Genomic DNA, 27,922 nt, shown 5'->3' with positions numbered 1-27,922 from the left:
TTATTCTTTCAAAATACATTTTATTAGTGGCACATGGAATTTAAAGTTAAGCAATTTCTTTCCAGAGAGAAGATAAGCCCTGACAGACTAAAAAACTGAGCAGATATGTCACAGCAGAAATACCATTTCCTGTGTAAAGAGAGATTAATAGGAATACGCTCCACCAAGGAAATTACTTTCTTCACCATGCTGACCACATTGCACACACACCTGATTCAGCTGGGGAGGACCCCACAGCACTGGACAGTATGAGAACGCCTTACGTCACGGCGTCACCTCCACATGGATCGGCCCTGCCTTGTGGCAGGAGAGGAGAGAGGTTGCGAGCCGTGTTCCTCACTATGAGGACCCAGAGGGTCTGCGGCAGGTGGAGGCTCTGGTCAGCCGTGCTGGCTGCTGGGAAAACAGTAGGTGAGCAGACTCGTGTGTGAGCCCAGGAAAGCCCTCAGACTGGAAGGAGAGCCACAGTCTCCATTGGGACCCTTCATCTCCAGACTAGAGAGCTACGGGTTACCAGAGGGTCCCTTTAAAGTGTCTGGAAACATGTCCATATTAGCAAGTTAGAGAAGATCTCAACTTTCTTGGAAGTCAGTTTACCCTCTCACAGATTCTTTTACCCGCTGTCTAAACGGACTCTGCGACAGGCTGACGTGGCGGTTCACCTGGACTTCTCCCACTTGCTCTGCTGCTGCTCCTGTCTTACTTTCACATCCCTCCACTGGGCCCTCCCCTCCCCTCCTGCCCCTCCCTGATCCTGTGGGAAAGTCTGCAACCAAGAGAGCCTGGGGAGTCGCTCTCCTCTGGATCCCACAAGCCTTTCAGGCTGCAGCTCCCGTCTCTGCCGCGGGTCTCCCACCTCCAAAGGGCACTGCCCGCACTAGGCAGCTCCTGCCGTGTTACGATCACGTCTCTTCTTCTTTCTAACCTAAGGTAAGGGCTCAGCTCCCGAGAAAGGCTCAGCAGAGTCTGTCATGCTCACTAGTCTTACTTTGACCTTAATACAGACATTTCCCTTATCACTTCAGAATCCACCCCTCAACCAAACACTCAGATCAAGGCAACAAAAGGAGTGACAGACTGCAGGCTTTTTCCATTTCTACATCTAATTGATTAAGCTGAGTCTCCACACAGGAAGCTGTACTTGACCTCCAAGCTAGCATCTAGAATACAATCTTCCAGGGCTTAGGGCAGGTCCGTGACACTGGTGTCGTCAAGATCAATTCCGGAGTGCAGCTTGCAGTTCTTGACGGCTGCCCAGGGCATGGACGCAGAGGTCCACTTTACTGCCCAGTCTCCTGCTTTGCTGACCAAGATGACGCCACCTAAACCTTTGAGCCTCGACTTCATATAACCCAACGAGATGTCAGCAGCCTCTTCCAACGTCTTTCCTGAAAACAAGGTTGAGAAACATACGTTACTGAAAGGAATCTGATGGGAAAATCATTTGCAGTATGAAAACCCACAGCGAATTAACAAAGACTTTTAGTAAATAATTCTGTTTGAACGCTTCAGAGAAGGATCCTCACATAAAAGACCCTCCTTGCACTGAGACGGAGCCCTCGCACCAGCCTGGGCAGAGCGCCTGGTCTCCCACACCCAGGCTCACAGCCTCTCTACTGCTCCTTTCTCCAGAGATGCACAAGACAAACGGTATTCTGTTCATTCCTCTGCCCATTTTTTGATCAGGCTGTTGGTTTTCCTGCTCAGCTGTACAAGCTCTTTATATATTTTGGATATTAACCCCTTATCAGATATATGATTTGCAAATATCTTCTCCCAGTTGGTGGGATGACAAACGGTATTCTAAAGGCTTTTCTCCAGATCCTAACAGAAGGTGGGAAGGAGCCAAAATAGTGTTAACCTGAAAGCAACATCTATAGCAAACAAGAAAGGGACGATTTCACATACTTCTGCATCTATTTATAAACAGCTTCTCTTCACTCGTCTTTGGAGAGGATGAACTTGTTCTACGTACCCTGTTCCACGTGGAAGAGAGCGAGTCTGGCCAGATTCACCTTCATGATGCTTTCCCCGTGCCCCGTCGTTGAAACGGCTCCAATGTCATTGTCAGCATAACCTCCAGATCCTGCTCAAAGAAGGCGATGGTGCTGAGCAGCAATAGTCAAGAAACTCAAACACATATTACAAGTCTAATGCTACATGAATATTAAATCCCAAAGAGTGCAATGCGTAGACAAAGGTCAGATTAGTAGCCACGACCTTGGGATGCACAGGTGGACTAGTGAGCGCCATGTGACGACCCTGAAATCAGGAGGACGAAGGAGCCTCATGGACAAGAGGCCTGACCTTTCAAGGAGCAGCTACACCAGGACAGCCCCTCCTTTGCCCCAAAGCATATCTACCCAGTCTGCACAGAGTGAAACACATACAGCCCCCACTGACCCACTCCTGGGAATTAGATAATGTGCTTCAGGGTTAATGCAAAGAACATTTCGATCTGTAGTATCTCTGTAGAAGCAGTGTGTCTCTTTCATGCCACTCAAATATAAAAACTACAAACTTAAATTCTGTTTTCTTCTTTCACTAACTTGAGCCCGGGCCTGGGAATAGGTTTTGTGTACTTGGTCCTTTGGGAACAAGTCTGCAGATGCTGCCATTGTGGCTGGAGAGGAGACAGGGGCACTATGGGGCAGCTCGGGGGCATCCCCCATCTCCCTCCCAGGTCACCCCAAAGATGTGCAATCTAGGAGAAACAGAGAGCTGAGTGCCCTCTGAAATGCCCTCTGAAAGCAGTGCCTGCCCTAAACAACGCCTTCCAGTCCAACTGCCACTCCCAGAAATCCTGAAGCTGCCACCAAGAAGAGGAGGGACACGAAGAAAGAAAGACAAGGAGAGAGGGGCGGAGAATCGAGGATGAGAACTTGTGGATAGGGGAAGTGGGAGCAGTAGCCATCCAGCAAGCCCACCTATACACGGTGTGTCCCCTACTCGGCCGACCATTTTATTAACGATGCCCCCCGTAGAGGTTGCATAAGCCACGTTTCCTCTGCAGTCCAAGGCAACAGCACCCACAGTGCCCAAGTTTCTGCCAAAAATAAACAGAAAAAAGTGACAGGCTGAAGATGAGAAACACTCCCACAAGTAACAGTGTAGCTTAATACCACTCAAGTTCCCCATTGTATGTTAATGGCAAACGGGACGCATTTTGATGCCAACATTCCTGGGTCACGGAGAGGGCAAAGCGAGTCTGCTTTTTATTCCTCGTCAGTCAGATTGCGAGACATTCTGTTAGGCCTCAACTTTAAGAGCACATCCACTCCCAGCCCCATCATTTTCTAGCTGTGTGACTTAAGTTTTATTCTGTGTCTCACTTTCCCCATGTACAAAATGGGAAAAAATTATTGAGTGCATCTCAACCTTGAGTGTGCATAAGAATCCCCTGGCTCCCCCGGAGATCCTGAGTTGACAGGTACAGGGTGGGACCCAGGACCCTGCATTTCCGACAACCTCCCAGGTGACGCTGATGCTGCCCGTCCACTTTGACTGTTTCATGTGGCTTGCTGTAAAGATAAAATGTTAATTTTTTCCCTAACATTTTATTCTAAGTTTTCAAGTAAAAAAGAAGAAATTGTACGAGAGTCATATACCCCACACCTGTGCTCTATGATAAACTGTATTTGAGGCACCGTTGTGAGCGCAGCGACACAGCAGTGACCTAGACAGACAGAGTCCCTTCTCCCATGGAGCTTGCATTTGGGACAGAGGATAACAGAGCAATCAGAATTTCAGGTTTACTCAAATAGCAATAAAAACTAAGATGACGACAGCAGAATATGGGGAGAGCGGCGGTGGGGAGGTGCTGTTTTATATAGGGCCTCTCTGAAGGAAGGAGGGGTCAAGCCATGCTGATTGCCAGGGAAGAACGTTCCTGAAGCAGGAACACACTTGCCAAGTTTACAGAATTTCAAGGCCACTGTGGTTGGAGACAATAAGGCAAGGGAGAGTGTGGGAGGGTCAGAGGGACGGCCAGCAGCCACATGATGAAGGCTCCGACAGGTAGGGTGACCATCCCTCCTGGTTACCCAGGACAGTCCTCATTTATGCCTGTTGTCCCAGCTTAATTCACAGTGTCCCTTTCATTCTCAAAATTAAGTTCCAGTTTCTGTTTTTTCTTATGTTCCTGTTTGTTCCAACAGAAATGTAGAGATGTGTTCACCAAAAAAGCGGACAAAAATGTTCACAGCAGTACTATTTGTAAACAACAAACTGAAAGCAACACAAATGTCCACCAAAGGTAGAGTAGATAAATTGTGACAAATTCATGAAATGGGATACTATAGTGCAACGAGAATAAACTACTATGTGCAACAAACGGATGAACCTCAGAAATATCATCATCAAAGAGGGCACCCCAAACCCCACATACTATAGGGTTCCATTTAAATAAAGTTCACATACAGGCAACATGAAGCCACGGTGTTAGCAGTCAGATGAGTGGTTACCTTGGGGGAGGCTCGTGAACGGAAGGGGCCACGAGGGGCAGCTTCCAGCAATGTTCTATTTCTTGATCTGGGTGGCGATTACGTGGGTGTGGCCATGGTGAAAATTCATCAAGAAGTGCACCCATGATTAACGTACTTCTGCATCTCTGCTATACCCTTACAAAAAGTTTATCTTAAAATCATTATTCTCACTATTGTGTTGACTGAAGGAGAGAAGCATGGAAATAGAGATGTCAGGAGGCTTAAAGAGATAGTGGCTTCTTAGGGTGGTTCCAGTGGAAAGGGTGAGAAGCAGGCTGGACTGGGGACATTTCGAAGGCAGAGTCGATAGAATTTGCAGGTGGACTGCATGTGAGAGAGAGAAATCACCAACAACTCTATGGCTTTTGGCCTCAGGAACTGAAAGGATGCAAGAACCATTTACTGAAGTGCAGAACATTAGGAACAGGTTTTTGTTTTGTGGTTGGTATGTGTGGAGGGGGGTCAGGTGGAGAAATAGAGAGTTCAGTTTGGGACGGAAGCTGGAGGTACCTTTTAGGCAACCACATGGAGAGAGTGAGCTGCAGCTAGATGTAGCCTGGCATTCAAGGGGCGAGGAGGAGAAATCTGGTCATCTGTTTAGAAGACACAAGAACCCTATCTTCCATCATTCACAAAAATCAACAGATTTGGGAACATTTTTTTTAACAGAGAAGATAGCTTTAGGACTGATAGCAAATGAAACTAAAGAGAAGAAATGATCATAGAACAAAAAGAGGCAAATTCATAGAAAGGAATGACCCACAAACAAATGGAAAATGCTCAAATTTGTTAGTAGTCAGGGAAAAGCAAAGTAAACTGACAATGTCATTCTTCTCGCACCAGATAAGGAAAGGGGCACTCCCAGTCATTACTAGAGGCAGGTCCACACTTAACATGTGCAAGGGGTCCATACAAGAATATAAATGCAGGGGCCAGCCCAGTGGTGTAGTGGTCAAGTTTGCACACTCTACTTTGGTGGCCCAGGGTTTGTGGATTCGGAACCCGGGCATGGACCTAGGCACCACTTATCAAGCCATGCTGTGGCAGGCCTCCCGCATATAAAGTAGAGGAAGATGGGCACGGATGTTAGCTCAGGGCCAATCTTCCTCAGCAAAAAGAGGAGGATTGGCAGTAGATGTCAGCTTAGGGCTGACCTTCCTTAAAAAAAAACAAATACAAATGCAAATGGAGACCCACACACCAAATGTTTTATATTTAGAAGTTATAAATATGTTCTCTCCTCTTACCGTGACAAATCTATGTTGAAAAGTATGTAAAGCTATGGTTTTCATGTGAATGAAAGCTGACAAACTACCAGTGATGACAATTTAATACTGTGCACATCTGGATCTTTTGTTGATCAGCTGGTGATGGCTGGATGAGTGAAAAAAACCACACACACATATCCATAATTCATAAGTTATTTATTCCATGAAATTAACTTTCCTTGCCTTCATTTCATGGAGCACTCATTATGTTCTTATAATCAACATTTCCACATAACATGCATCCTATTGACAAAGAGCCAAATAACATCCTTTCTTCAGTCAATGTAGTTCGTAGCAAGTTTTTCATTGATTTTAATTTGGAGAAGTTTCACTCTGCTGAGGCAGTAGCAACTGGAATTATTTCTTAAAGCAGTGCTTAGATTTGGAAATGAATCCTGATTTTTACATTACCACACTCAAATGATATATATATATGGGGTTCATATGGTAAATTATCACAGAAGATATTACTAAGTATTTTAATTTGATCATATAAATCACAATCACTTAGTATAGTCATTTTCACCATCTCTCAAGCAGTATTTAGATCCATGCAGAATATCTTAAGTTCTTTCAAATTTCAATGATGGTATATTATAAAAAAAACTGAAAACAGGAGTATGCTGTCGCATTCTGTTCAAATCTTTCTTCAAGTGGTACTAAGGTTTGATTTATAATGAACAGAAAAAGAGCCTCTACAGAAACTGGTTTGAGGATCATTTGTACACGAATCTTCTCCTTCAGCTTAGGCAAATATTTGTTTCCTTGTTTTAATTTGCTTATATTTTATTGGAATGTCATTTTTCTTGTGTATTTAACATGCATTTTTGCTTTTGTTTTTCTAAACTTTAAAAAAAAATTTAATCCTTTAAAAGTGAAACAGCCGAATTTTTTTCAAGCTTTTGTTAAGCTTATCGATAGAAATGAAGAGTTCACACTAAAGAACTGCACACAGCGCAAATGCACCATCACCTTCACCTTCTGCCACAGTCCAGGACTTGCTCCTTGAGGGTCGTCTGTGGTTCTGCTCGACTCTTCTATCTAAATTCAACTTAACGACCCTAACAGCATTTCGTGGGTATTCCCTCCATGAGTCTGAAAGTTTCATCAAGCTGTTCCATCTTTGGGCCTATCTAGAAAATCGCGTTAATGGATGCTCTACTGTCCCACAACGTCATTATTATCGGCACAGCGGAGGGCCTGTCTCCTAGAAACAAATTCAAACTGTGAACTGCACATGTCACATAGAATATCTCTGGATTCTCGGCCAAACTTCATACTTATTTACCGTTTATTTACCAACCATATTAGCTCCATTATCACAGGCTCACCTTTAATAATCTTTTCTTTTTTTTTGAGGAATATTAATCCTGAGCTAACTACTGCCAATCCTCCTCTTTTTGCTGAGGAAGCCTGGCCCTGAGATAACATCCATGCCCACCTTCCTCTACTGTATACATGGAATGCCTACCACAGCATGGGTTTTGCCAAGCGGTGCCATGTCCACACCCGGGATCGAAACGGGCAAACCACAGGCCGCCGAGATGCGGAACGTGCGAAATTAACCGCTGCGCCAGCGGGCCCCTGATAGTCTTTTAAATGTTAGTTTTTCAACATGTCTTCTGACCACGGTACATTCTAGTTGAACTGAATATTTTTTAAAAAATTATATATTATCTCTCGCTTTAATTAAATAAATCTGTTTGAATTCTCTACCCTAGATAATGATCATTAGTTTCAATATTTTTGGTCCTAACTACATGTTTGGCATTTTATCAAATTTTGAAATAATTTTTACAAAACCTAGAAATTTTCTGTTGTTTTCTGTAAACACTGTGTTGGTGGTGCTATGAAAAGCATCGTTAGGCTTGGCTAAATATTGGACACATTGTATTATTCTTTCAAGACCATTACGTTGATGTTTTCTATCTTGGCTTTTTCCAGCATCATTTGTTGTTTATTCAGTCTTTTCCCCCCAACGCTGTGTATGTGACTCTTCATCATTCTCAACGAAGTCTCCTTTACTAAAGAACACGAAGCTGCAGCGATTTCATCTGAACTGTTCAAGTTATGGACTTGATGAGAATAACAGCCTCAACAATTTTCATTGTTTTGATAAACAATTAAATCTTCATTGAGCAAATAATTTGTAATGTCCTGTCTGTGAATTTTATGTGAATCATCCTGGAAGAAGACTGCTTACTTTTATTTATTTATTTATTTATTTACTTTATTTTTCCTTTTTTTCCCAAAGCCCCCCGGTACAGAGTTGTGTATTTTTAGCTGTTGGTCCTTCTGGTTGTGGCATGTGGGATGCCGCTTCAGCATGGCTTGACGAGCAGTGCCGTGTCCACACTCAGGATTCGAACCAGTAAAACCCTGGGCCCCCAAAGCAGAGCGCTCAAACTTAACCACTCAGCCACGGGGCCGGCCCCATAGACTGCTTTCTTTTACTGTTTTGTTTTTACAAATGAAAGCAGACCATTTCTTTGAAGATTTTTTGCTTCTTTTTTCCTTTCAGCTTTTTCTTCTTTTGTGAGTTCCTCTTAAGTATTCTTTTTCTATCAAAATCTTGACTTACACTCATTTTCAACAATCTAGGGATTAAAAAGTAAAATGGAATTATATTGAAAGTGTACAAAATTAGAACATATTTTCACCAAAATTGAGAGCAAATTAAAAAAAAGCAATTTTCAGATATAATTTCACAAAGTTAGTTTTTTCTAAATTATACAAAATTATTAATATTAAAATCGAAATATGAATTATAATTAATGAATTAACATTTTAAATCAAAATTATTTAAAAGCTGAAATTTTTAACATTATTGAAAATTTAACTAAATCTTCTAAATATTCTTGTAAGAATAAAACCATTCACAACTCTAATATTCAGTGTTCATTTAGCTGCTGACATAAAGAGTTGGTTCTGCACACAGGTTCTATCTAGACCTGTGCTGTCCAATACAGCAGCCACTAACTACATGGGTCTCCTGAGCACTGGAAACGTGGGCAGTCCACAGCGAGATGCGCCGGAAGTGTAAATCACACATCAGATTTTGAATATTTAATATCAAATTTTATCAAATTTTATACTGGATTTACATTGATTTATATTGATTACATGTTGAAATGCTAATATTTCGGGTATACTGGGTTAAACTTAATATTAATCTCACCTGTTTATTTTTTTTTAAATGTGGCGACTGGAAAACTGCAGATTGCCTCCGTGGCTCTCGCGTTTCTATTGGACAGTGCCGTCTAGACCTACACATACACAAATTCAAGAGTAACAGGCATCCGCCCTCACGTGCAAGTCTTGCAGATACTGTACTATTCCACAAATGCCTCCAGAACCATAAATTGAAACATGTAGAGAAAATGGGCACTGGGCACGACTGGGAAACGACACTTCATTATGCAAGAATTTATTTGACAAGTTAATTTGTCTTTTTCTCTTACCTAAGTCCTTGTGCTGTTCAATTCTTCCCCACGTTCCAAAGTAGTGTCCATTTCTGATGTCAGCAGGGGCACAATCCATAAACCTTTAGACTTAGGTGGCTTTGCTTCCAAGACAGAGCAAGAGACGCAGAGAAGCGTTTTGCTGGGGGCTGAATGATGTTAGTCACAAGGGCAGATGATGAGGGTTATGGGTGATGCTGTGCCACTGCTGAGTGACAGAGATGCCGCATGTATCTGTAATAAACCAACTGTTTTGTGTATTTGTGATATGAGGGCCTTCTAAAGTGCAGGGCCCAGGGAAGGAGCCCCTCTTGCTTAAATGTAAAAGTAGCACTGGCTGGTGGAGATGTGTTGTTGCAGAATTTTTGGAAAGCAATGTGGCAACATCTATGAAAATGTACCTGAACCATTGATGAAGCAACCCCGTTCCTGTGACTCTAGCCCACAGGTACAACAGCACACTTGGTAAGGTTATCAAAAGCCATCAACACATGGCCAATCTGGTAAAACAGATTCTCAACCCGGGGACACATCAGAATTACCTGGGAAACTTTTTCCTAATACAGCTGCCTAGTCTCTCTACCTCATACCTATTAAATTCCCTGGGGAAGGGCTCAGACATGTATATTTTAAAAAAGCTCCCCAGGTGATACTAAAGTGTATCTCTGGTTAAATTACAAATCTAAAAAAGTGCACAGAGTCAACAGATTATATTCCATTATAAACTCCTAGGCCATATTCAAATTTTCTTTAAATAAGGGGGCTTTTATTTGGGATTCTGAAATCTCTAACAAAGAAAACTGTAATTCAGAACATATAATTAACTCAAACTTATCAGAGTTTACTGATTTCTCTGCTCTATGAAAGAGCGCTTAAGTAAGTTCACAGGGTACACTAGACCACAGAGAACCTGTTTAGTCTACAGTAGTCCCCCCGATCTGAGGGGGATACATTCCAAGACCCCCAGTGGATGCCTGAAACTTTGGACAGTACCAAACCATATATATACTATGTTTGATAAAGTCTAATGTGTAAATTAGTTACAGTAAAAGATCCACAAGAATAACTAATAATAAAGTTGGCTTTGGGGCCATTATTAAGTAAAATAAGGGTTACTTGCACACAAGCACTGTGATATCATGATTGTCGCTCTGACAACCGAGACAGCTACTAGGTGACTAATGAGCAGGGAGTGTACACAGCACGGATACGATCAACAAAGGGATGATTCACCTCTCCGCAGAACAGAGTGGGAGGGCGAGAGATTCCTCACACTACTCAGACTGGCGTGCAATTTAAAACTTATGAATGGTTTATTTCTGGAATTTTCCATTTAATATTTTCAGACTGCAATTGACTAGGGGTAACTGACACCACTGACAGTGAAACTGTGGATAAGGGGGACTCCTGTACTTAAGACAACAAACCGATCAAGAAGCGTCCAGATAGTTAACACATTAACACAAGGCATTCTCTTATTAATTTACGTAGGAGAGGAACTCTGGTAGCCTAATTCAAGTTGCTAGTCACAGGAGTAATAAATGAGGTTAAATTTAAGAAAGGAGCAGTTTTTCCTTTATTTAGTGTGAACTATTTTGTGTGAAAACTGAAACTACCAAGTGATACTAGATTTACTTAAGAACTGTGGATAACCAGATATCTGTCAAACTTTCACACTTGAATAAATCCCAAACACATGAGCCGCAGATGACACTTACTTTTGACAGTCTAATTTCTGAGCATCTTTCTCATGCTTCTCCTTTTCAAGGCGCTTTATGTTTCTCTCTGTTACCAACTGCTTTCCAGGAACCTCTGGAACCCCCATGGCTGCTGCAAATTTTGCTGCACCTTGGTCAGTCAGAAAGCAGTGAGGTGTCTAGAGCCAGAAAGAAAGGGAAAATGGTTAGTTTTTTGAAAAAGTTAAAATCTGTTTGAACTGTGTAGAAATAATTACTTCTCTCTGGGTACAAAGCGTCAAAAATGCAGATTCCACTGGCTTGCTTTTCTGGATGCTGGAAAGATCCTGGTCCGCTGAGCTTTTGTATTTTGAAAAAAACTCAAAAATGGTGGAATATTACTAGGAATGTGACTTACGTACAATCTTAAATTTAGCGAACTTAATCCATTTTTATTTGACACATGCTATTGACCAGTGGGTGTGTTGAGTTCGTGTGTGTTATACGTGTGGAGAGAAGGCTGAAGAAAATACAGGAAGATAGCATGAAAACAAAGTAATCACTGGTTAAATGATTACTATTCAAACTACGTTGTCAACAGAGTCAGAATCTTGGCTTAGTCGAGAAACTTAAATAACATGGCTTCCATTCTTTTATATAATTTTAGGACAACAGCGATCGTAAGTAGTTCCTACAGTCAGACCCCTTTTAGTCACCAGAGTACACAAGCAACAATTCCGTAGGAGAAGGATGCTTTAGTATCACATATACCTTTTCCATAACAAGCCGCGCAAGTTTAATGGGATTTGCTACACAGCGGACTGCAGACACGGCTCCTGCAGACAGGTCTTTTCCGTTCATGATACTGGCATCCATTTCAACTTCCCCATTTACGTTCAAGACAGATCCACAACCTAAAACCAAAAAGAAGTTGAAAAAGAAGAGTTATGAATTTAGAAATGGGTTTAGTTTCCTCTAGGCTGCCTACTTCAATTCATCCTCTACCCCATTACCAGAGGAAAAATTTTTAAAACACAAATCTGACTTGGCACCCCATGACCCACACAATAAAAAGTATGAAGCGCTTTCTGATCTGGCCTCTGACTTACTTTTCTAGCCACATCTCCTCTCCTTGGCTATGCTTTACTGAAATACTAGGTTTCTCTGACAGTGCCATAAGCTCTCATTACTGTGTCATTCCTCTTCACTCTTGCACATTCTGTTCTCTTTATCAGTAGCACTCTTTCTCCAGCTTTCTCTGCCTAGATAATGTCTATAAGTCTAGCTATTCTTAGCCTCTTTGTGCCTGTTGCCTCATCTGAAAAATGGGATAAGAACAAAGCTCAAGAATATTTAAAGGATTATAAAAATATCCAGCACCTAACAAGGTAAAATTCACAATGTGTGTGAATTATCCAATAAGAAATTACCAGGCACCCAAAGAAACAGGAAAACGTGACCCATAATGAAGAGAAAAACACTCAACTGACAGTAACAGACCCAGAAACGACACAAATGATAGAAGCAGTAGACAAAGATGCTAAAACAGCTGTTACAACTATATTCCATATATACCAGAATGTGGAGGAAAATATAAAAGGACCCAAACAGAACTTCAAGAGACGAAAGAAAAGAAGTCTGAAATGAATATACACTGGATAGTATTAACACCAGATCAGACACTGCAGTAGAAAAGATTTACAAACTTTAAGATACAGCAATAGAAACTACCCAAAATGAAAAACATTAAAACTGAAAAGAAAAGAAGAAGAAGAAGAAAAAAAAAGAGCAGAGCATCACTGAACTCAGGGACAATTTCAGGAAGCCCAATGTCTGTATAATTGGAGTTCCCAAAAGGAGAGGTGAGGCAGAGGAACAAAAAAAATATTTAAGGAAATAATGGATAAAAATTTTTAAATTTTATGAAAACTATAAAGTCACAGATCTGAGAAGCTCATAAACTCCAAGCAAAAGAAATATGAAGACAACTACATCCAGGCACACTATCAGGTAGAAAGGAAAAACAATAAGATTGATAGCATATTTCTGTCAGAAATGATGTAAGCCAGGAAGGCCATGGAGCAACATCTTTAAAGACCTGAAAGAAAAAAGCTGTGAAGTTGGAATTCTATACCCAGCAAAAGTATCTTTCAAAAACTGAGAACAAAGGGGCTAGCCTGGTGGCATAGCGGTAAGTTCACGCATTCTCCTTTGGTGGCAGGTTTTGATCCCAGGTGCAGATGTACACACTGCTCATCAAGCCGTGCTCTGGAGGCGTTCCTCAAACAAAATAGAGGAAGGCTGGCACAGATGCTAGCTTAGCGACAATCTTCCTCAAATTAAAAAACAAAATACAAAACCGAAAACAAAGACATTTCAGACATATAAAAGCTGAAAGAATGCATCAATATCAGATGTGCAATACAAGAAATGTTAAAGGAAGTTTTTCAGGCAGAAGGAAAATGATAGCAGATAGCAATCAGGATCCACACACAGGAATGAAGAGTACTAGAAATAGCTAATATGTGGATAAGCAGAAATATTTTTTCCCTTTATTTTTATAACATCTTTAAAATATAACTGTTTAAAGGAAAAATAATAAGGATGTATTGGACAATTGATAATACACACAGAAGTAAAATACATGACAACAAGAGCATGAAGGTTATGAAAGGGGAAACAGAAGTATGCAGTTACAGTGTCATAAGCACTACACATGGAGTGCTATAGTACTTGAAGATAGATGGTGATAAGTGAAGGATGTGTACTACAAACCCTAAGACACTCCTTAAAAAAAAGGTTTAGTTAGTAGGCCAACAAAGGAGGTAAGATGAAATCATAAATGACCTTCAATTATTCTAAAAAATGCAGAAAAAGACATAAAAAGAAGAAAAAATGAACAATGAATATATTGGACAAATAGAAAATGAATAGCAAGATGAAAGATTTATACCTAGCCATATCAGTAATCACATTAAATGTAAATGGTCTAAACACCTCAATAAAAAGCAGAGATTGTAAAGTTGCATAAAAGGATAAGACACAATCATATGCTGCCTATAAGAAATCCACTTGAAATGTAAAGACACAGGAGCTGGCCAGGTGGCACAGCGGTTAAGTTCGCACATTCCACTTCCTGGCAGCCTGGGGTTCACTGGTTCAGATCCCACATGTGGACATGGCACTGCTTGGCAAAAGCCATGCTGTGGTAGGCGTCCCACATGTAAAGTAGAGGAAGATGGGCATGGATGTTAGCTCAGGGCCAGTCTTCCTCAGCAAAAAGAGGAGGATTGGCAGATGTTAGCTCAGGGCTAATCTTCCTCAAAAAACAAACAAAAAAGAAATGTAAAGACACAAATAGGTTAAAGTAAAAGAACAGAAAAGTTCTACCATACCAAAATGAATCAAATGAAAGCTGGAGCAGCAATATTAATATTGGGCAAAGCATACTTCAGAATAATGTCCTTGTTATTTAACATTCCTTAAGTACTAACAAAGGGATCAATTTACCAAGAAGACAACAATCCATGCACCAAACAAGTTTCAGAATACATAAAGCAAAAACTAAACAAACACAAAGAAGAAATAGACAAATCCATAATTACAGTTAAAGACACTCCTCTCTCAGTAACCAATAGAAATAGACAGAAAATCCAGATAGAGAAGATCCAAAGAACATTATCAACCAACTTGACCTTATTGAGACTTACAGAACTTTCCATCCAACAATAGCAGAATATAGATTCTTTTTAAGTGCAAATATGATATTTACCAAGATACATCATATTCTGGGCCAAAAAACAAAGCTTACAAAGTTTAAAAGAATGTAAATCACACAAAATATGTTTTTTGATTATAACAGAATTAAATTAAAAATCAGCACTATTTGGAAAATCCACAGATATTTGGAAATTTAGTATCACACTTGTAAATAACCCATGCTTTAAAGAGAAACTCACAAGGGAAATTAGAAGACACCATGTAAAAACTTGGATGCAACCAAAGCAATACTTAAGAGTAAAATTTAAAGCATTAAATCCTTGAATTAGAAAAGAACAATCTCAAATTAATGATCTACCAAGAAAATGAAAAGCAAATTATTCCCAAAGTAAGCTAAAGAAAGGAGATAAAGATAAATCAATGAAATTCAAAACAGAAAACAGCAAAACAGAAAAACAGCAAAAGAAAAAAACAAGAAAATCCACAAACCCTCCCCAAACCAAAAGTTAGTTCTTTGAAGTTCAAAGAAGAAACAGATAACCTGAATAGTCTCATACCTATTAAAGAAACTGATTTCTTAATTAAAAATTTTTGACAAATAAATGAAAAGCAATAGTATATATTGGAGTATATGAGGAAGCCATTTGATTTAAAACTAATTCGGCCTGACCTTGTTTTTCCAAAAGGGCCTGAAGTGGCCTGTTGAGCATGTGTTGTACATCTGCTTTAAACATTTACTATGTCCCAAAGACACGAATGATGCCCTTAAGGATAGGGATGTAGCTTACCCCCATGTCGGCATTTCTCTAAGGATAAGCATCTCTTCCTGGAGATAAAGGATTAATCACCAACCTGCTGCACCAGCTAAGCATCTCCTGACATTCCACAAGCATTCCTATCACATGTGATATATGGTCTTTCTTTCAAGATGGTATGTAACCACTCTGTACACCTCACTTCTTCAGTGCCCTTCCTTCCTTGGGGAAAGAAGGCCCTGGGCTATAGTCCTCAAACTTGGCTCATAATAAACTCATCCCAATTTTGATTTACAGATTGACTATGGATTATTTGTATTGACATTTCTTGGCATAGTCACAGCAGGATTTCAGAGAAACCCACTGGAGACCACCTGGAATCTACACTGAACCAGCGCTCTGTACCAAGAGGGGCCCTTTGAGCACCCCCCAGATCACTGCATTCTTCAGGTAACCCCAGTGAGTTCTCCTGAAACAGGAACCTCCTTCTTTTAAGTTGGTGGTCCAGAGTTTATACTGATGGTAGCAGTTTCAAAGTTCTGGCCTAGGTGTCTTAAGGGGGTACCACTACACACCCAAGGTAAGAGGAACCTGAGGGGGAAATTGCTAGGAAAGAGAAACCTAGGAAGAATTTCCTAGGCCAGAGGAGCCTAGGGGGAACTTTGGAGTGAACGGGGCAGGCTGACCTTTGTAATTTGGCTTTAAATTGGAAGGAGTTGTGTTTATAAAGTCTGAACAAACTGCTTGATAGAGAAATGAGAGTCTGAACTTGTTCAGCTCTGAAGAGACGGGACACCAGCTCCTCCCAGCCATAAGGTGTTCTCAAGCGACTGAGAACCAGATGGGAGTGTCTGAGGTTGAGCCTTGAGATGAGCAGCAGTCTCATAGGGAGTTCCACAGTGATCCTTCACTTTAATTAACTGACAGCTTGTCCAGGGACGCACTATGAGGTTTGGTCGCCCACGTGTTCTGAGCTCCCATGGTAGTTTCAGACTGCAGGCAGGAGAAAGTGAAGCATATAAGAGAGTTTAGGACCTTTCTTTAGGGAGTAACACTCACAAGAAGCACATTTACAACCCACTACACTGTTCCTAGAAATGTTCAGACTTTATATTAAAATAAAACTAAAAGAAAAATGGGAAATTGAGCTTCTAAAAGACGACCAGTTCCTGAAAGGGCAGCCTCCCCTCAGAACTCTGGCTGGCTTCATGCTGAAAGTTGCAAGTGCTCAATGAAATGAGAATACCTGTAAACAACTGATGAGATAACCCAGGATAATTAAAAATTACAGTGGCCACTGTGGGGCTCCTTTTTAAGAGCAAGGTAACAGAGAAACTTTTAGAGACGAGCTTGCCCACTTCCAGCACAACCGCTCAAACTAAAGGTTCTGGAAGCTGTAAATATTTACAAAGAATGAAAACAAAGCCAAAGCTTACCAAGCTTGCTCTGTGTCCTGAGGGCTTAGCATAAAAATGTCAGGTTGGGGTCCCAAAATATGGTCAGATAAAAATGTGGTTGCACCCCATTTTGCGGTCAGAGATAGTCAGACAGAAATGTAGGTTGCATTCCATTCGAGGCTAAGGGTCCTACCAAACTGCTGCCAGCCTCAGGGGAATTACACTGGCCACTAGAAGGAATGTTCTGATTCCATAAGATTATTTAAGGAGTGCACTTAAAGGCAAAGACTTCAAAATTCCAAAATAACCTTATTGAAAGTTTTGTTAATAGAAAGTTAAGTTATAAAAGGTACCTAAAGGAAAATATATTAGGTAATGGCTCTACAGACATCCCCAGGATCTACTACCAGAGTTAATGAGGCTCAGAGACTTCCTGGGAAACTGCTACACTAAAGATTACTGGAGATAAAAACAACGACAAACAAAAACATAGCAACAGAGATTGTACTGGTGGTTACACAGGGGAAGGGGGGGAGGGCAAAAGGGGTGATTAGGCTCCCATGTGTGGTGATGGACTATAATTAGTTTTTGGGCGGTGAACATGATGTAATCTACACAGATTCCAAATATATTAAGATGTACATCTGAAAGCTATATAATGTTATAATCCAATGTTACAGCAATAAAAAAAAGATTACTGGAATTGTTCAATACTGCCATGTTGTTACTGTTTGTCCCAGGTGAAAGCTGACAAGATATTTGAAAGAATTAGTAACTTACAATCAGAAATCCAGCCAAACTGGAAGCTGATCAACCTAAAACACTGGCAAAATTGGAAAGGAGCTCTAGAGGCAGTTCAGATCCCACCTATTTCCTTTATCTCAAAAAGTCTTATTGCCCCACCTCTCTAGGAACTGTCACCCAGCCCATCACCAATTCCTAAAACTGAAGGAAAAAAAAAGGAAAAATGGCAAGAAAAACAGCTATAAGAACCCCCTCGCCCAAAATCTAGCATCTTGAGTGTCTTCTCCACAAACATTAGTAGAAAAAGCTTAAAACAAAACTTGAATTTCATTATTCTTTCATAACTAGTGAGACCTTATATTATTGCATCTGACTCATGGCAGTAATTTTAAACAACTGCTGTGGAGTCTCTGCGTATGTTTGTCTATATGTATGTTATATGTGTGTGACATTTTCACCTCCAGACGGTATAATTTTTAAAGAGCTCTATTTAATTGGCTTCAAGTAAGCACTTATATAAATGTAATGGAAACTAACCCAAATGTGTTTCAAGTTAACATAATATAAAACCATCTTTGGCAAGTGAAAGCTTATGTAAGTTTGTTGGTTTGATTAACATAAACATGTTTTCAGAGTCATCAGCATGGGAACAAGTAAACTAAATAGATGTGAAACAAATAAAAACATTAGGTGAACTTTTTAATAGTAGTTACATGTTATGGTGTATGTACTTTTTTGTTTTTTTTTAAAGATTGGCATCTGAGCTAACATCTGTTGCCAACCTTTTTTTTTTTTAATTCTTCTCCCCAAAGCCCCCCAGTACATAGCTGTATATTCTAGTTGTAGGTCCTTCTAGTTGTGATATGTGGGATGCCGCCTCTGCATGGCCTGACGAGTGGTGCCACGTCCGCGCCCAGGATCCAAACCATGAAACCCTGGGTGGCCGAGGTGGAGTGCGCAAACTTAACCACTCAGCCACAGGGCCGTCCCCTGTACTTAATTTCAAAACCTTTTGGTAATTGAAACCTTAGAGTTTTGCTAATTGAGTTCAATGATAAAATTTATTGAGTATCTAGGACATTCCCATGCAAGATAAAATATTAAATGTTAATGATTAGGTATAGGTTTATCTACTTTTGGCTTCTTATTAAAGAGAAATTAAAGAAATGTTCTGGTCTAACATTAAACAAGTTTCTATTTTATTTAAAAATTGTACTAGGAAGTAGCATGTTTCTAGAAATTATAAAAAGTATTTACAAATTTGCCTAGCCACAGCATGCTAATGTAAAAGACAGTTTATAATTGCTTACTTCTTAGTTTTCACTAAAAATTAAGGTCTCTAAGGGTTAAAAATTCTAATTAATATATGTGACTAAAGCTACTAAAATTTAATAAGGAAAATATCCTTGTATTCAGGGAAAGTAAGATGCTTGCTTTCAGTAAAGAAGGTATTAAAAATGTAAATATTTTTGTTTTATTAAGAAAGATAAATTTGTCCTAAAGTACTATGAAGGAAAGAAGGCATGGGATAAATTCTGAATGTAAAAAAGTTACAGAAGATTTGTGGGTAAAAAAATGCTGAGGAAAGAGTTTTGTGCATGGTCAAGTTGGCCAGGATTGAAATAAATTTAATTAAGTGAATAAGTTTTAATACCAAAAGTAAGCTGGTACAAAAATTAGAATTTGTTTTTCTCTTTCTTAAAAGGATAATTTTCCTGGACTTTTAGTTTGCTCTTGATAAAGAGATTATAAAAGGTTTTCTTTACTTTTGAGTGAGTCTCACTTTGGTTAAATGAATAAGCATTTTTTCACAGTGACCACTGTTTCATGGTGACACAAGATCAGCAAACACTTGATCTTGTTTGACCAAGTGTTTTAAAATCTTTTGATATTTTTGACAGCTTTCCCCCCAATTCATAACCTAAGTGAATTTTAAATTTTTCAAAAGTCTTTCTTTTTTTTTTCCTTTGAAAATTTTCAGAGGGCCCCTGGGACTTCTCAAAGAAATTTGCTCTCTTTTTATAGAGAAGGAGATACTTAACTAATTAAGCTTGTCTGGTATGGTAAATTGCATGGGAAGCATTGTCAAGTAAATGATAAACCATCTTAAGTTATATTGTGTAGGTAAATATTATTCACTATCTTAACCCTGCTACCTTGCTTCCAGCACCACCAGAAGAAACTGACCATGACTGCATTCTATTATCTAATTTGGTTTACAGCTGGGTCTTACTTAAATGATAAGCAAAGACATTATCAAGGTGGATATGTTGTACAGCCTTGAGAATGCCTGCTACTTTCTATTAACTCTGCTAACCCAGTAAAAGATTTCCTTCTACAGGCTTAAGAAATCACCATGGAAGAAGAGAACAAAGGTGACAACAAAAGGGGAAATTTTTGACACCACCACATAGATATGGTTCAGGCCCGACAAAAAAAAGGGCAAGTCTCAATAAATTTAATAAGACTGAAATCATATCAAGCATCTTTTCCCACCACAGTGCTATGAAACTAGAACTCAACTACAAGAAAATGGCTAGGAAAGTCACAAATATGTGGAGACTAAACAACATGCTACTGAACAACCACTGGATCAATGAAGAAATCAAAGGAGAAATCAAAAAATATCTAGAGACAAATGAAAATGAAAACACAACACACCAACTCTTATGCGATGCAGCAAAAGCAGTCCTAAGAGGGAAATTTATAGCAATACAGGTCTATCTCAACAAAGAAGAAAAGTTTCAAATAAGTAATCTTAAACTACACCTAACAGAATTAGAAAAAGAAGAACAAAGCCCAAAATCAGCAGATGTAAGTGAATGATAAAAACTAGAGCACAAATACATGAAATAGAGACTAAAGAAACAACAGAAAGGATCAATGAAACCAAGAGCTGGTTCTTTGAGAAGAAAAACAAACATGACAACCCCTTAGCTAGACTAAGAAAGACAGAAGGCTCAAATAAATAAAATTAGAAATGAAAGAGGAGAAATTAGAATGCATAGCACAGAAATACAGGGATTATAAGGGAATACTATGAAAAACTATATGCCAACAAATTGGATAACCTGTAAGAAATGGATAAATTCTTAGACTCATACAACCTTCCAAAACTGAATCAAGAAAAAATAGAGAATCTGAATAGGCCAATCACAAGTAAAGAGATTGAAACAGCAATCAAAAACCTCCCCAAAAAACAAAAGTCCAGGACCACATGGCTTCTCTGGAGAATTCTACCAAACACTCAAAGAAGATTTAATAATTATACTTCTCAAACTACTCTAAAAAACTGAAGAAGATGGAATGCTTCTTAACTCATTCTGTGAGGCCAACCCTGATACCAAAACCAGACAAGGACAATACAAAGAAGGAAAATTACAGTTCAATATTTTTGATGAACACAGATGAAAAAATCCTTAACAAAATATTGGCAAATCAAACACAGCAATATATTAAAAGAATCATACAGTATGGTCAGGTGGGATTTATACCAGGGATGCAGGGATGTTTCAACATCTGCAAATCAATCAATGTGATAGACCACATCAACAAAATGAGGAATAAAAATCACATGATCATCTCAATAGATGCAGAAAAAGCATTTGAAGAGATCCAACATCCATTTATGATAAAAACTCTCAATAAAATGGGTATACAAGGAAAGCACTTCAACATAATAAAGGCCATATGTGACAAACCCAGAGCCAACAGTATACTTAACAGTAAAAAACTGAAAGCCATTCCTCTGGGAACAGGAACAGGGGACAAGGGTGCCCACTCTCGCCACTCTTATTCAATATAGTACTGGAGGTTTTGGCCAGAGCAATTAGGCAAGAAAAAGAAATAAAAGGTATCCAAATTGGAAAATAAGAAGTAAAACTCTTGCTGTTTGCTGATGACATGATTTTATTTATAGAAAACCCTACAGAATCCACCAGAAAGCTATCAGAAATAATCAACAACTACAGCAAAGTGGCAGGGTACAAAATGAACATACAAAAATCAGTCACATTTCTATACACTAATAACAAACTAGCAGAAAGAGCACTGAAGAATATACTCCCATTTACAAAAAGAATAAATATCTAGGAATAAATTTAACCAAGGAGGTGAAAGACCTATACACTGAAAACTATAAGATATTACTGAAAGAAATTGAAAAAGACACAAAGAAATGGAAAGATATTCCACGATCATGGATTGGAAGAATAAACATAGTTAAAATGTCCAAATTACCTAAAGCACTCTACAGATTCAATGCAATCTCTATCAGAATGGCAATGACATTTTTCATGGAAATAGAACAAAGAATCCTAAAATTTATATGGAACAACAAAACACCCTGAAGAGCCAAAGCAATCCTGAGAAAAAAGAACAAAGCTGGAGGCATCATAATTCCTGACTTCAAAATATACTACAAAGCTATAGTAATCAAAATAGCATGGTACTGGCACCAAAACAGGCACAGAGATCAATGGAACAGAACTGAAAGCCCAGAAATAAAACCATACATCTATGGACAGCTACTCTTTGACAAAGGAGCCAAGAACATACAATGGAGAAAGGAAAGTCTCTTCAATAAATGGTATTGGGAAAACTGGACAGCCACGTGCAAAAGAAAGAAAGTAGACCATTGTTTACACCACACACAAAAATTACCTCAAAATGGATTAAAGACCTGAAACCATAAAACTCCTAGAAGAAAACATATGCAGTATATTCTTTGACATCGGTCTTAGTAGCATTTTCTTTTCTTTTTTTTTTTCCTGCTTTATCTTCCCCAAACCCGCCCCCCCCCCCCCCCCCCCCGTACACAGTTGTATATCTTAGTTGCAGGTCCTTCTAGTTGTGGGATGTGGGATGCCGCCTCAATGTAGCCTGACGAGTGGTGCCATGTCTGTGCCCAGGATCCGAACCCTGGGCCGCCACAGCGGAGCACGCAAACTTAACCACTAGGCCACGGAGCCGGCCCCAGAATTTTTTTCAAATAACATGTCTACTCAGGCAAGGGAAACAAAAGAAAAAATTAACAAATGGGACCACATCACACTAAAAAGCTTCTGCAAGGCAAAGGAAATAAAGAACAAAATGAAAACAACCCACCAACTGGGAGGAAATATTTGCAAATCATATATCTGACAAGGGGTTAATTTCCAAAATATATAAAGAACTCATACCACTCAACAACAAAAAGAGAGACAATCTGATCAAAGAATAGGCAGAGGTTACGAACAGATATCTTTCCAAAGAAGATATACAGATGGCCAACAGGCACATGAAAAGACGTTCAACATCACTAATCATCAGGGAAATGCAAATCAAAACTAAAATGAGGTATCACCTCACAAAAGGCAAAACTATAGGGAAAGAAAACACAGGAGCTGTTGCCAGAGCCTAGGGGTGAATGGAGGTGTGGACTCAAAGGGGTACGGGAGAATTTTTGAGTAATGGGACCATCAGAATGGCTGTAATTAACAAGACGAGACATAATAAGTGTCGGAGAGCATGTGGAGAAAAGGGAACCCTCACATACTGCTGGTGGGAATGCAAACGAGTGCAGCCACTACGAAAAAACAGGACGGAGATTTCTCAAAGAGTTAAAAATAGAAATACCATATGATCCAGCTATCCCACTAGTGGGGATTTATCTGAAGAACATGAAATCAACAACACAAAGAGTTCTATGCACCCCTATGTTCATTGCAGCATGATTCACAATAGCCAAGATGTGGCAGCAACCCAAGTGCCCAGCAACTGATGAATGGATAAAGATGTGGTATATGTATACACACACACACACACAATGGAATACTACTCAGCCATAAAAAAAGACAACATCGTGCCATTTGCAACAACATGGATGAACCTTGAGGGTATTATGTTAAGCGAAATAAGCCAGACAAAGACAAACACCATATGATTTCATTCATATGGAGAAGATAAACAAACACATGGACAAAGAGAATAGATTAGTGGTTACCAGAGGGGAAGGGCGTTGGGGTGGTGAGCTAAAGGGGTAAAGGGGCACATATGTATGGTGACAGATAAAAACTAGACTACTGGTGGTCAGTATGATACAGTCTATACAGAAACTGATATATAATAATGTATACCTGAAATTACATATTATAAAGCCATATGACCTCAATAAAAAAATATTAAGAACTTCTGTTCTTTGAAAGACATTGTTAAGACAAAGAAAAGACAAGCCACAGACTGGCAGCAAATATCTGCAGATCACATACAGGCATACCTCAGAGATATTGCAGGTTCAGTTCCAGACCACTGCAAGAAAGTGAGTATTGCAATAAAGCAAGTCACAGGAATTTTTTGGTTTCCCAGTACACATAAAAGTTTTGTTTACACTATAGTCTATTAAGTGTGCAATAGCATTATCTCTTAAAAACCAACTCACATACCTTAACTAAAAGATACTTTATTGCTAAAAAATGCTAACCATCATTTGAGCCTTTAGCAAGTTATAATCTTTTTGCTGGTAGAAGGTATTGTAAAAAACAAAACATCCGTGAAGCACAATAAAGCAAAGTGCAAGAAAGCAGGGCACAATAAAACGAGGTATGCCTGTATCTGATAAAAGACCTATTTCTAGAATACATAAAAACTCTTTAAACTCAGTAATATGAAAAAAAACCTATAAAGGAATTGACAAAAGACTTGAAAGATGTTAAAATAAACATCATTTGCCATTAAGGAAATGCAAATTAACACTAGCATGAATTCTACCATACACCTATTAGAGCGGCTAAAATGAAAAATACTGACAATACCAAGTGTTGGTGGAGATGCAGAGTGACTAGAACTTTCATACATCGCTGGTGGGAATGGAACAGTTTGGCAGTTTCAAATAAAGTTAAATATACACTCGCCATATGACCAGCAATCCCATACCAAAGGTATTCACCCAAGAGAAATAAAAACACGTTCATACAAAAACCTGTATGCAAATGTTTACAGTGATTTGTAATGGCCCCAAATCGAACATGTCCTTTAGGTGGTAAATGACTAAAATGGTGGTGTATGCATACAATGGAATACTACCCAACAAGAAAAAGCGATGAACTACCAAGACTTGTGTCAACATGGATAACCCTCCAAAGCATTATGCTAAGTGAAGAATCCAGACTCTAAAGACTATATATTGTATGATTCCATTTATGACATTCTGGAAAAGGCAAAACTATAGGGGCAGAAAACAAAGGAGTTGTTGCCAGGGGCTAGAGGTGAATGGATGTGTGGACTCAAAGGGGTATGGGAGAATTTTTGAGTAATGGAACTGTTTTACATTTTGATTGTGGCGGTGGTTACGTGACTATTTTTGTTTGCCACATTCAAAGAACTGTACACTAAACAAGGGACATTTTACTACATACAAATGACACACAAAAATTCATTAAAATGTTATGGTATTAGGCTAGTGGATTCTAAATCTGGTTGTACTTCAGAATCACCGGGAAATCTTCAAAACAAACAAAAAATTCCTAGATCTCATCACAGATTTTTCTTTTACAGATGTTACATTACAAGGAGTTCTGTAAGAGGGTGGATAAATAAAAATCCTGTTGTCTCAGACTCTTTGACAGCTTATAAAATTGAACTTAGGAAGAATAAATGAACTAAAGTTCTGTGTAAATATTGCTCAACTCCAGCGAAAGCAAAGTCATTACTCGGTTGCCAATATAAGTAAGTCTTTAAAGAATGGTTCCAGCATTCAAATCTAAAAGTCCAACTTTTACAGTGTTGGTTTCTAATAAATAAACTACTTTTTAATAAACTAAGTATTATGGAACAAGCTTTAAACAAAAGTGAAATCCATAGTGAAATGTGAATACAATGTAAATAGTGTTAATTACAAACACTCAGATAAGTTGTGTTATGAGTGCTAATTATTGCCACTTAGCTCAATAACTACCAGGAGTCAGCTTTTTGTACAAAGTCCCTAAATAATTAACCTAGCGGATCATAGCAGAGGCTGCTGGAAATATCGTTTCCTCATATCAACCTCAGCTGGGAAAAGCAAATGGAAAAGAGAGCTCAATGTAGACAGTATGCTGTTACAAGTCCCCCTTTCCTCCCCAAATCTTTGACTTCCTTCTTTTCAGCCCTACTCTCTTCTTGCTCAATGTGCTGAATAGCGGTCATCTGGGAAATCAGAAGGGAGAGGCTCAGGAGGAAGGCTCTGGGTGCAGAGCAAAGAAACTGAGAACCAGCTGCTCAATTCCCTAACCCATTCTTCCCAGTTCATGCAGATGAGTGATCCCCTCAGAGAAGGCAGGAGACCAGAACGACCTGCTCCAAATGAGGGTCCTATGTGAATAAGACGGGGTTTGTCAGCCAAGGGGGCCCGACTACTAACAGGCATACAGTTTAACAAGTCCCCCACTGAAACTGTGGGCTGCTCCCCCTGCGGGCAGGGGGGAGTTTCTAGAAAATTCTGGCTCAATAAACATGAAATGCAGTTATGCCTCATTCTATAGACAGGCACACTTATGGAAATTTTTCTTAAGTGTTAAAAAAATACTTAGCAGAGGCAATGGGACAGAACAAATACTCAGTAAACATTTGCTGACTAATTGGTTAAGATTTCCTGAAATTCTTTTCCTTGATAGTTGTTGGGTAGGTGGTATAATTCCAAGAAATATTTGAATCTCTAGGTTTTAAGTTTTCTATTTTAAAATAAAGAGGGAAGAAGTGTCTCCCAGCAAGTTACTTAACCTTTTTGTGCCTTAGTTTTCTCTTCTGAGAAATGAGCATAATAATTATACCTAACGCATAGGACTATAGTGCAGATTGAGTGAGTTAATCACACAAATTTCTTAGACCCTTACTGGGTACACAGTAGACACTCATAGTAGCTATGACGATTATTACTCCAAAAAAGGCTCGATTGAGTGAAAGAAGCCAAACACAAAACAATACACTCTGCATGATTGCATTTCTATGAAATTCTAGAGAATGCAAACTCATCTGTAGTGACAGAAGCAGATCAGTGGATGCCTGGTGCTGGGGATTTGGTGGTGGGGGGGGTTAACTTCAAAGCCACATGAAGGAACTTTTGGGGGTGATGGAAATGTTTTAGATCTTGGTTGTGGTATAGTTATACACACATGGGACAGGTGTATACATTTTTCAAAACTTAAAATGGGTACTGTTTATGGCATATAATCCATCCCATCTCCCACAAAAACACGTAATAAAAATAAAGCCTCTCGGGATGTGAATTCTAGGAAGCAGGTTACAGAAAAAAAGGTGAATTAATGGGTTTAAAAATTCTTTAAACCACCTTCAGCAACTGAAAAAAAGAGAATAATTAAATCTCTTTAGCATACTGTTTTACCACAAAGCTGATCAGATTCACTGACACTTTAGAAAGAGCCTATTTATTTGGGGGGGAGGCTTAACTTGATTTGGCATCATTTACTAGTTGCAGGGCAAATCTACCTGCGTTGAATTCGGGATCATCTTCCAGGACGGCCACGGCACTTTCCACGGCGTCAACTGCGCTCCCTCCCTCCCTGAGGATGTTGTAACCCACGGTGGCGGCTCTGATGATGCCCTGCCGCACCCGCTCTTTCCGGTCCTTGGAGATATGGCTGGCCCCGCCGCCGTGGACCACGACCACGGGATTCATGTCGACGGATCCTAGGGATCAGGAAAACGAAAGCGTTATTGAAAAGCGTCCAAGAAAATCGCACCGGGCATCATCTCCTCCGGAGATTCCGTTGGGGACAAGGTCCAGTTTCTGCTTAAGGAGGGAGGCAGGGTTCACAGCCTCAGGCAGTCGTCTGCCGAGACGCAGAGCGGGGAAAGAGGCGGCTCGGTTTGAACTTTGCACGAAAAGCCGAGAGCGGCGCCCTCCGCCCCCGTGGAGGTAGTGGGGGGGCTCCAGGACCCAGAGCCCACGCCGCCTCCTCTGGACTGCCATCGGGCCTCAGTTTCCCCGGAGAACCCCGGCTCCCTGTGCTGAGCCACTGGCCGAGGACGGGAGGGGGTGGCGCCCGGAGCCAGCGCTCCAGCCCTCCTCCCGGGCTCCACGTCGGGCCTCGGTTTCCCCAAAGAGGTGTCACCCGCTCCCTCCCCTGTTCCCCGCCGAGGGGCCCGGGGCGGCTTCAGGGCTGGACCTGATCAGCGCCCTGCGTCCTCGAATCCCCAGCACCGGGAGGGTGCTTACCGGGTGGGTGCTCGGCAGGGCCGTCGACTTACCCAGGACCCCACAGGAGACGGCCGCCGGGGCTTCAGGCTGGGTCGAGCCGCCCGGCCGGCCTCCGAACCCGCACGCTCCAGCCCCCCAGCGAGCCCGTTCCGGAAACCGCTGGACTAGCAACCGCTCCGCCGGCAACGGCTCCGCGCCTGCGCACGAGAGCGGGGCCGCCGCGCAGAATTACCGTAAAGCTCC

General features: G+C 40.2%; 2 protein-coding genes across 3 annotated transcripts in view; one reads left to right on the top strand and one right to left on the bottom strand.

Moving 5' to 3' along the window:
* The window catches only part of AHNAK (AHNAK nucleoprotein), a 138,332-nt gene extending 130,440 nt beyond the window's left edge, over nucleotides 1-7,892 (top strand). Inside the window, exon 7 of the mRNA XM_070488000.1 lies at nucleotides 7,697-7,892. The gene's annotated coding sequence lies outside the window, so the exon portion shown is untranslated. The remainder of the gene's footprint in view (nucleotides 1-7,696) is intronic.
* ASRGL1 (asparaginase and isoaspartyl peptidase 1) lies at nucleotides 1-27,922 on the bottom strand. Of its 2 annotated transcripts, none has more exons than XM_044750065.2 (7): nucleotides 27,730-27,922; nucleotides 26,968-27,168; nucleotides 11,661-11,803; nucleotides 10,932-11,089; nucleotides 2,928-3,046; nucleotides 1,976-2,086; nucleotides 1-1,388 (listed from the first exon to the last, which is right to left on the bottom strand). In XM_044750065.2, exons 2-7 carry the CDS (start codon nucleotides 27,155-27,157, stop codon nucleotides 1,183-1,185), a joined length of 927 nt encoding a protein of 308 aa, XP_044606000.1. In that variant the 5' UTR covers nucleotides 27,158-27,168; nucleotides 27,730-27,922; the 3' UTR covers nucleotides 1-1,182. The 2 variants fall into 2 exon arrangements, with proteins under 2 accessions (XP_044606000.1, XP_044606001.1); XM_044750066.2 differs by having other exon boundaries at nucleotides 27,698-27,880.

Source organism: Equus asinus, chromosome 17, assembly GCF_041296235.1.
Source record: "Equus asinus isolate D_3611 breed Donkey chromosome 17, EquAss-T2T_v2, whole genome shotgun sequence".
Classification (NCBI taxonomy): domain Eukaryota; kingdom Metazoa; phylum Chordata; class Mammalia; order Perissodactyla; family Equidae; genus Equus; species Equus asinus.
Note: the sequence above shows the minus strand (reverse complement) of the source record. Positions and strands in the feature narration are given on the sequence as shown.

Coding starts and splice junctions, on each gene's coding strand:
- ASRGL1 (XM_044750065.2), bottom strand. CDS start 27,157: ATGAATCCCGTGGTCGTGGTCCACGGCGGCGGGGCCAGCCATATCTCC. Junction 11,804..26,967: donor TGATCCCGAATTCAACGCAG/GTAGATTTGCCC, acceptor TTTTGGTTTTAG/GTTGTGGATCTGTCTTGAAC. Junction 11,090..11,660: donor CGCGGCTTGTTATGGAAAAG/GTATATGTGATA, acceptor TTCTGGCTCTAG/ACACCTCACTGCTTTCTGAC.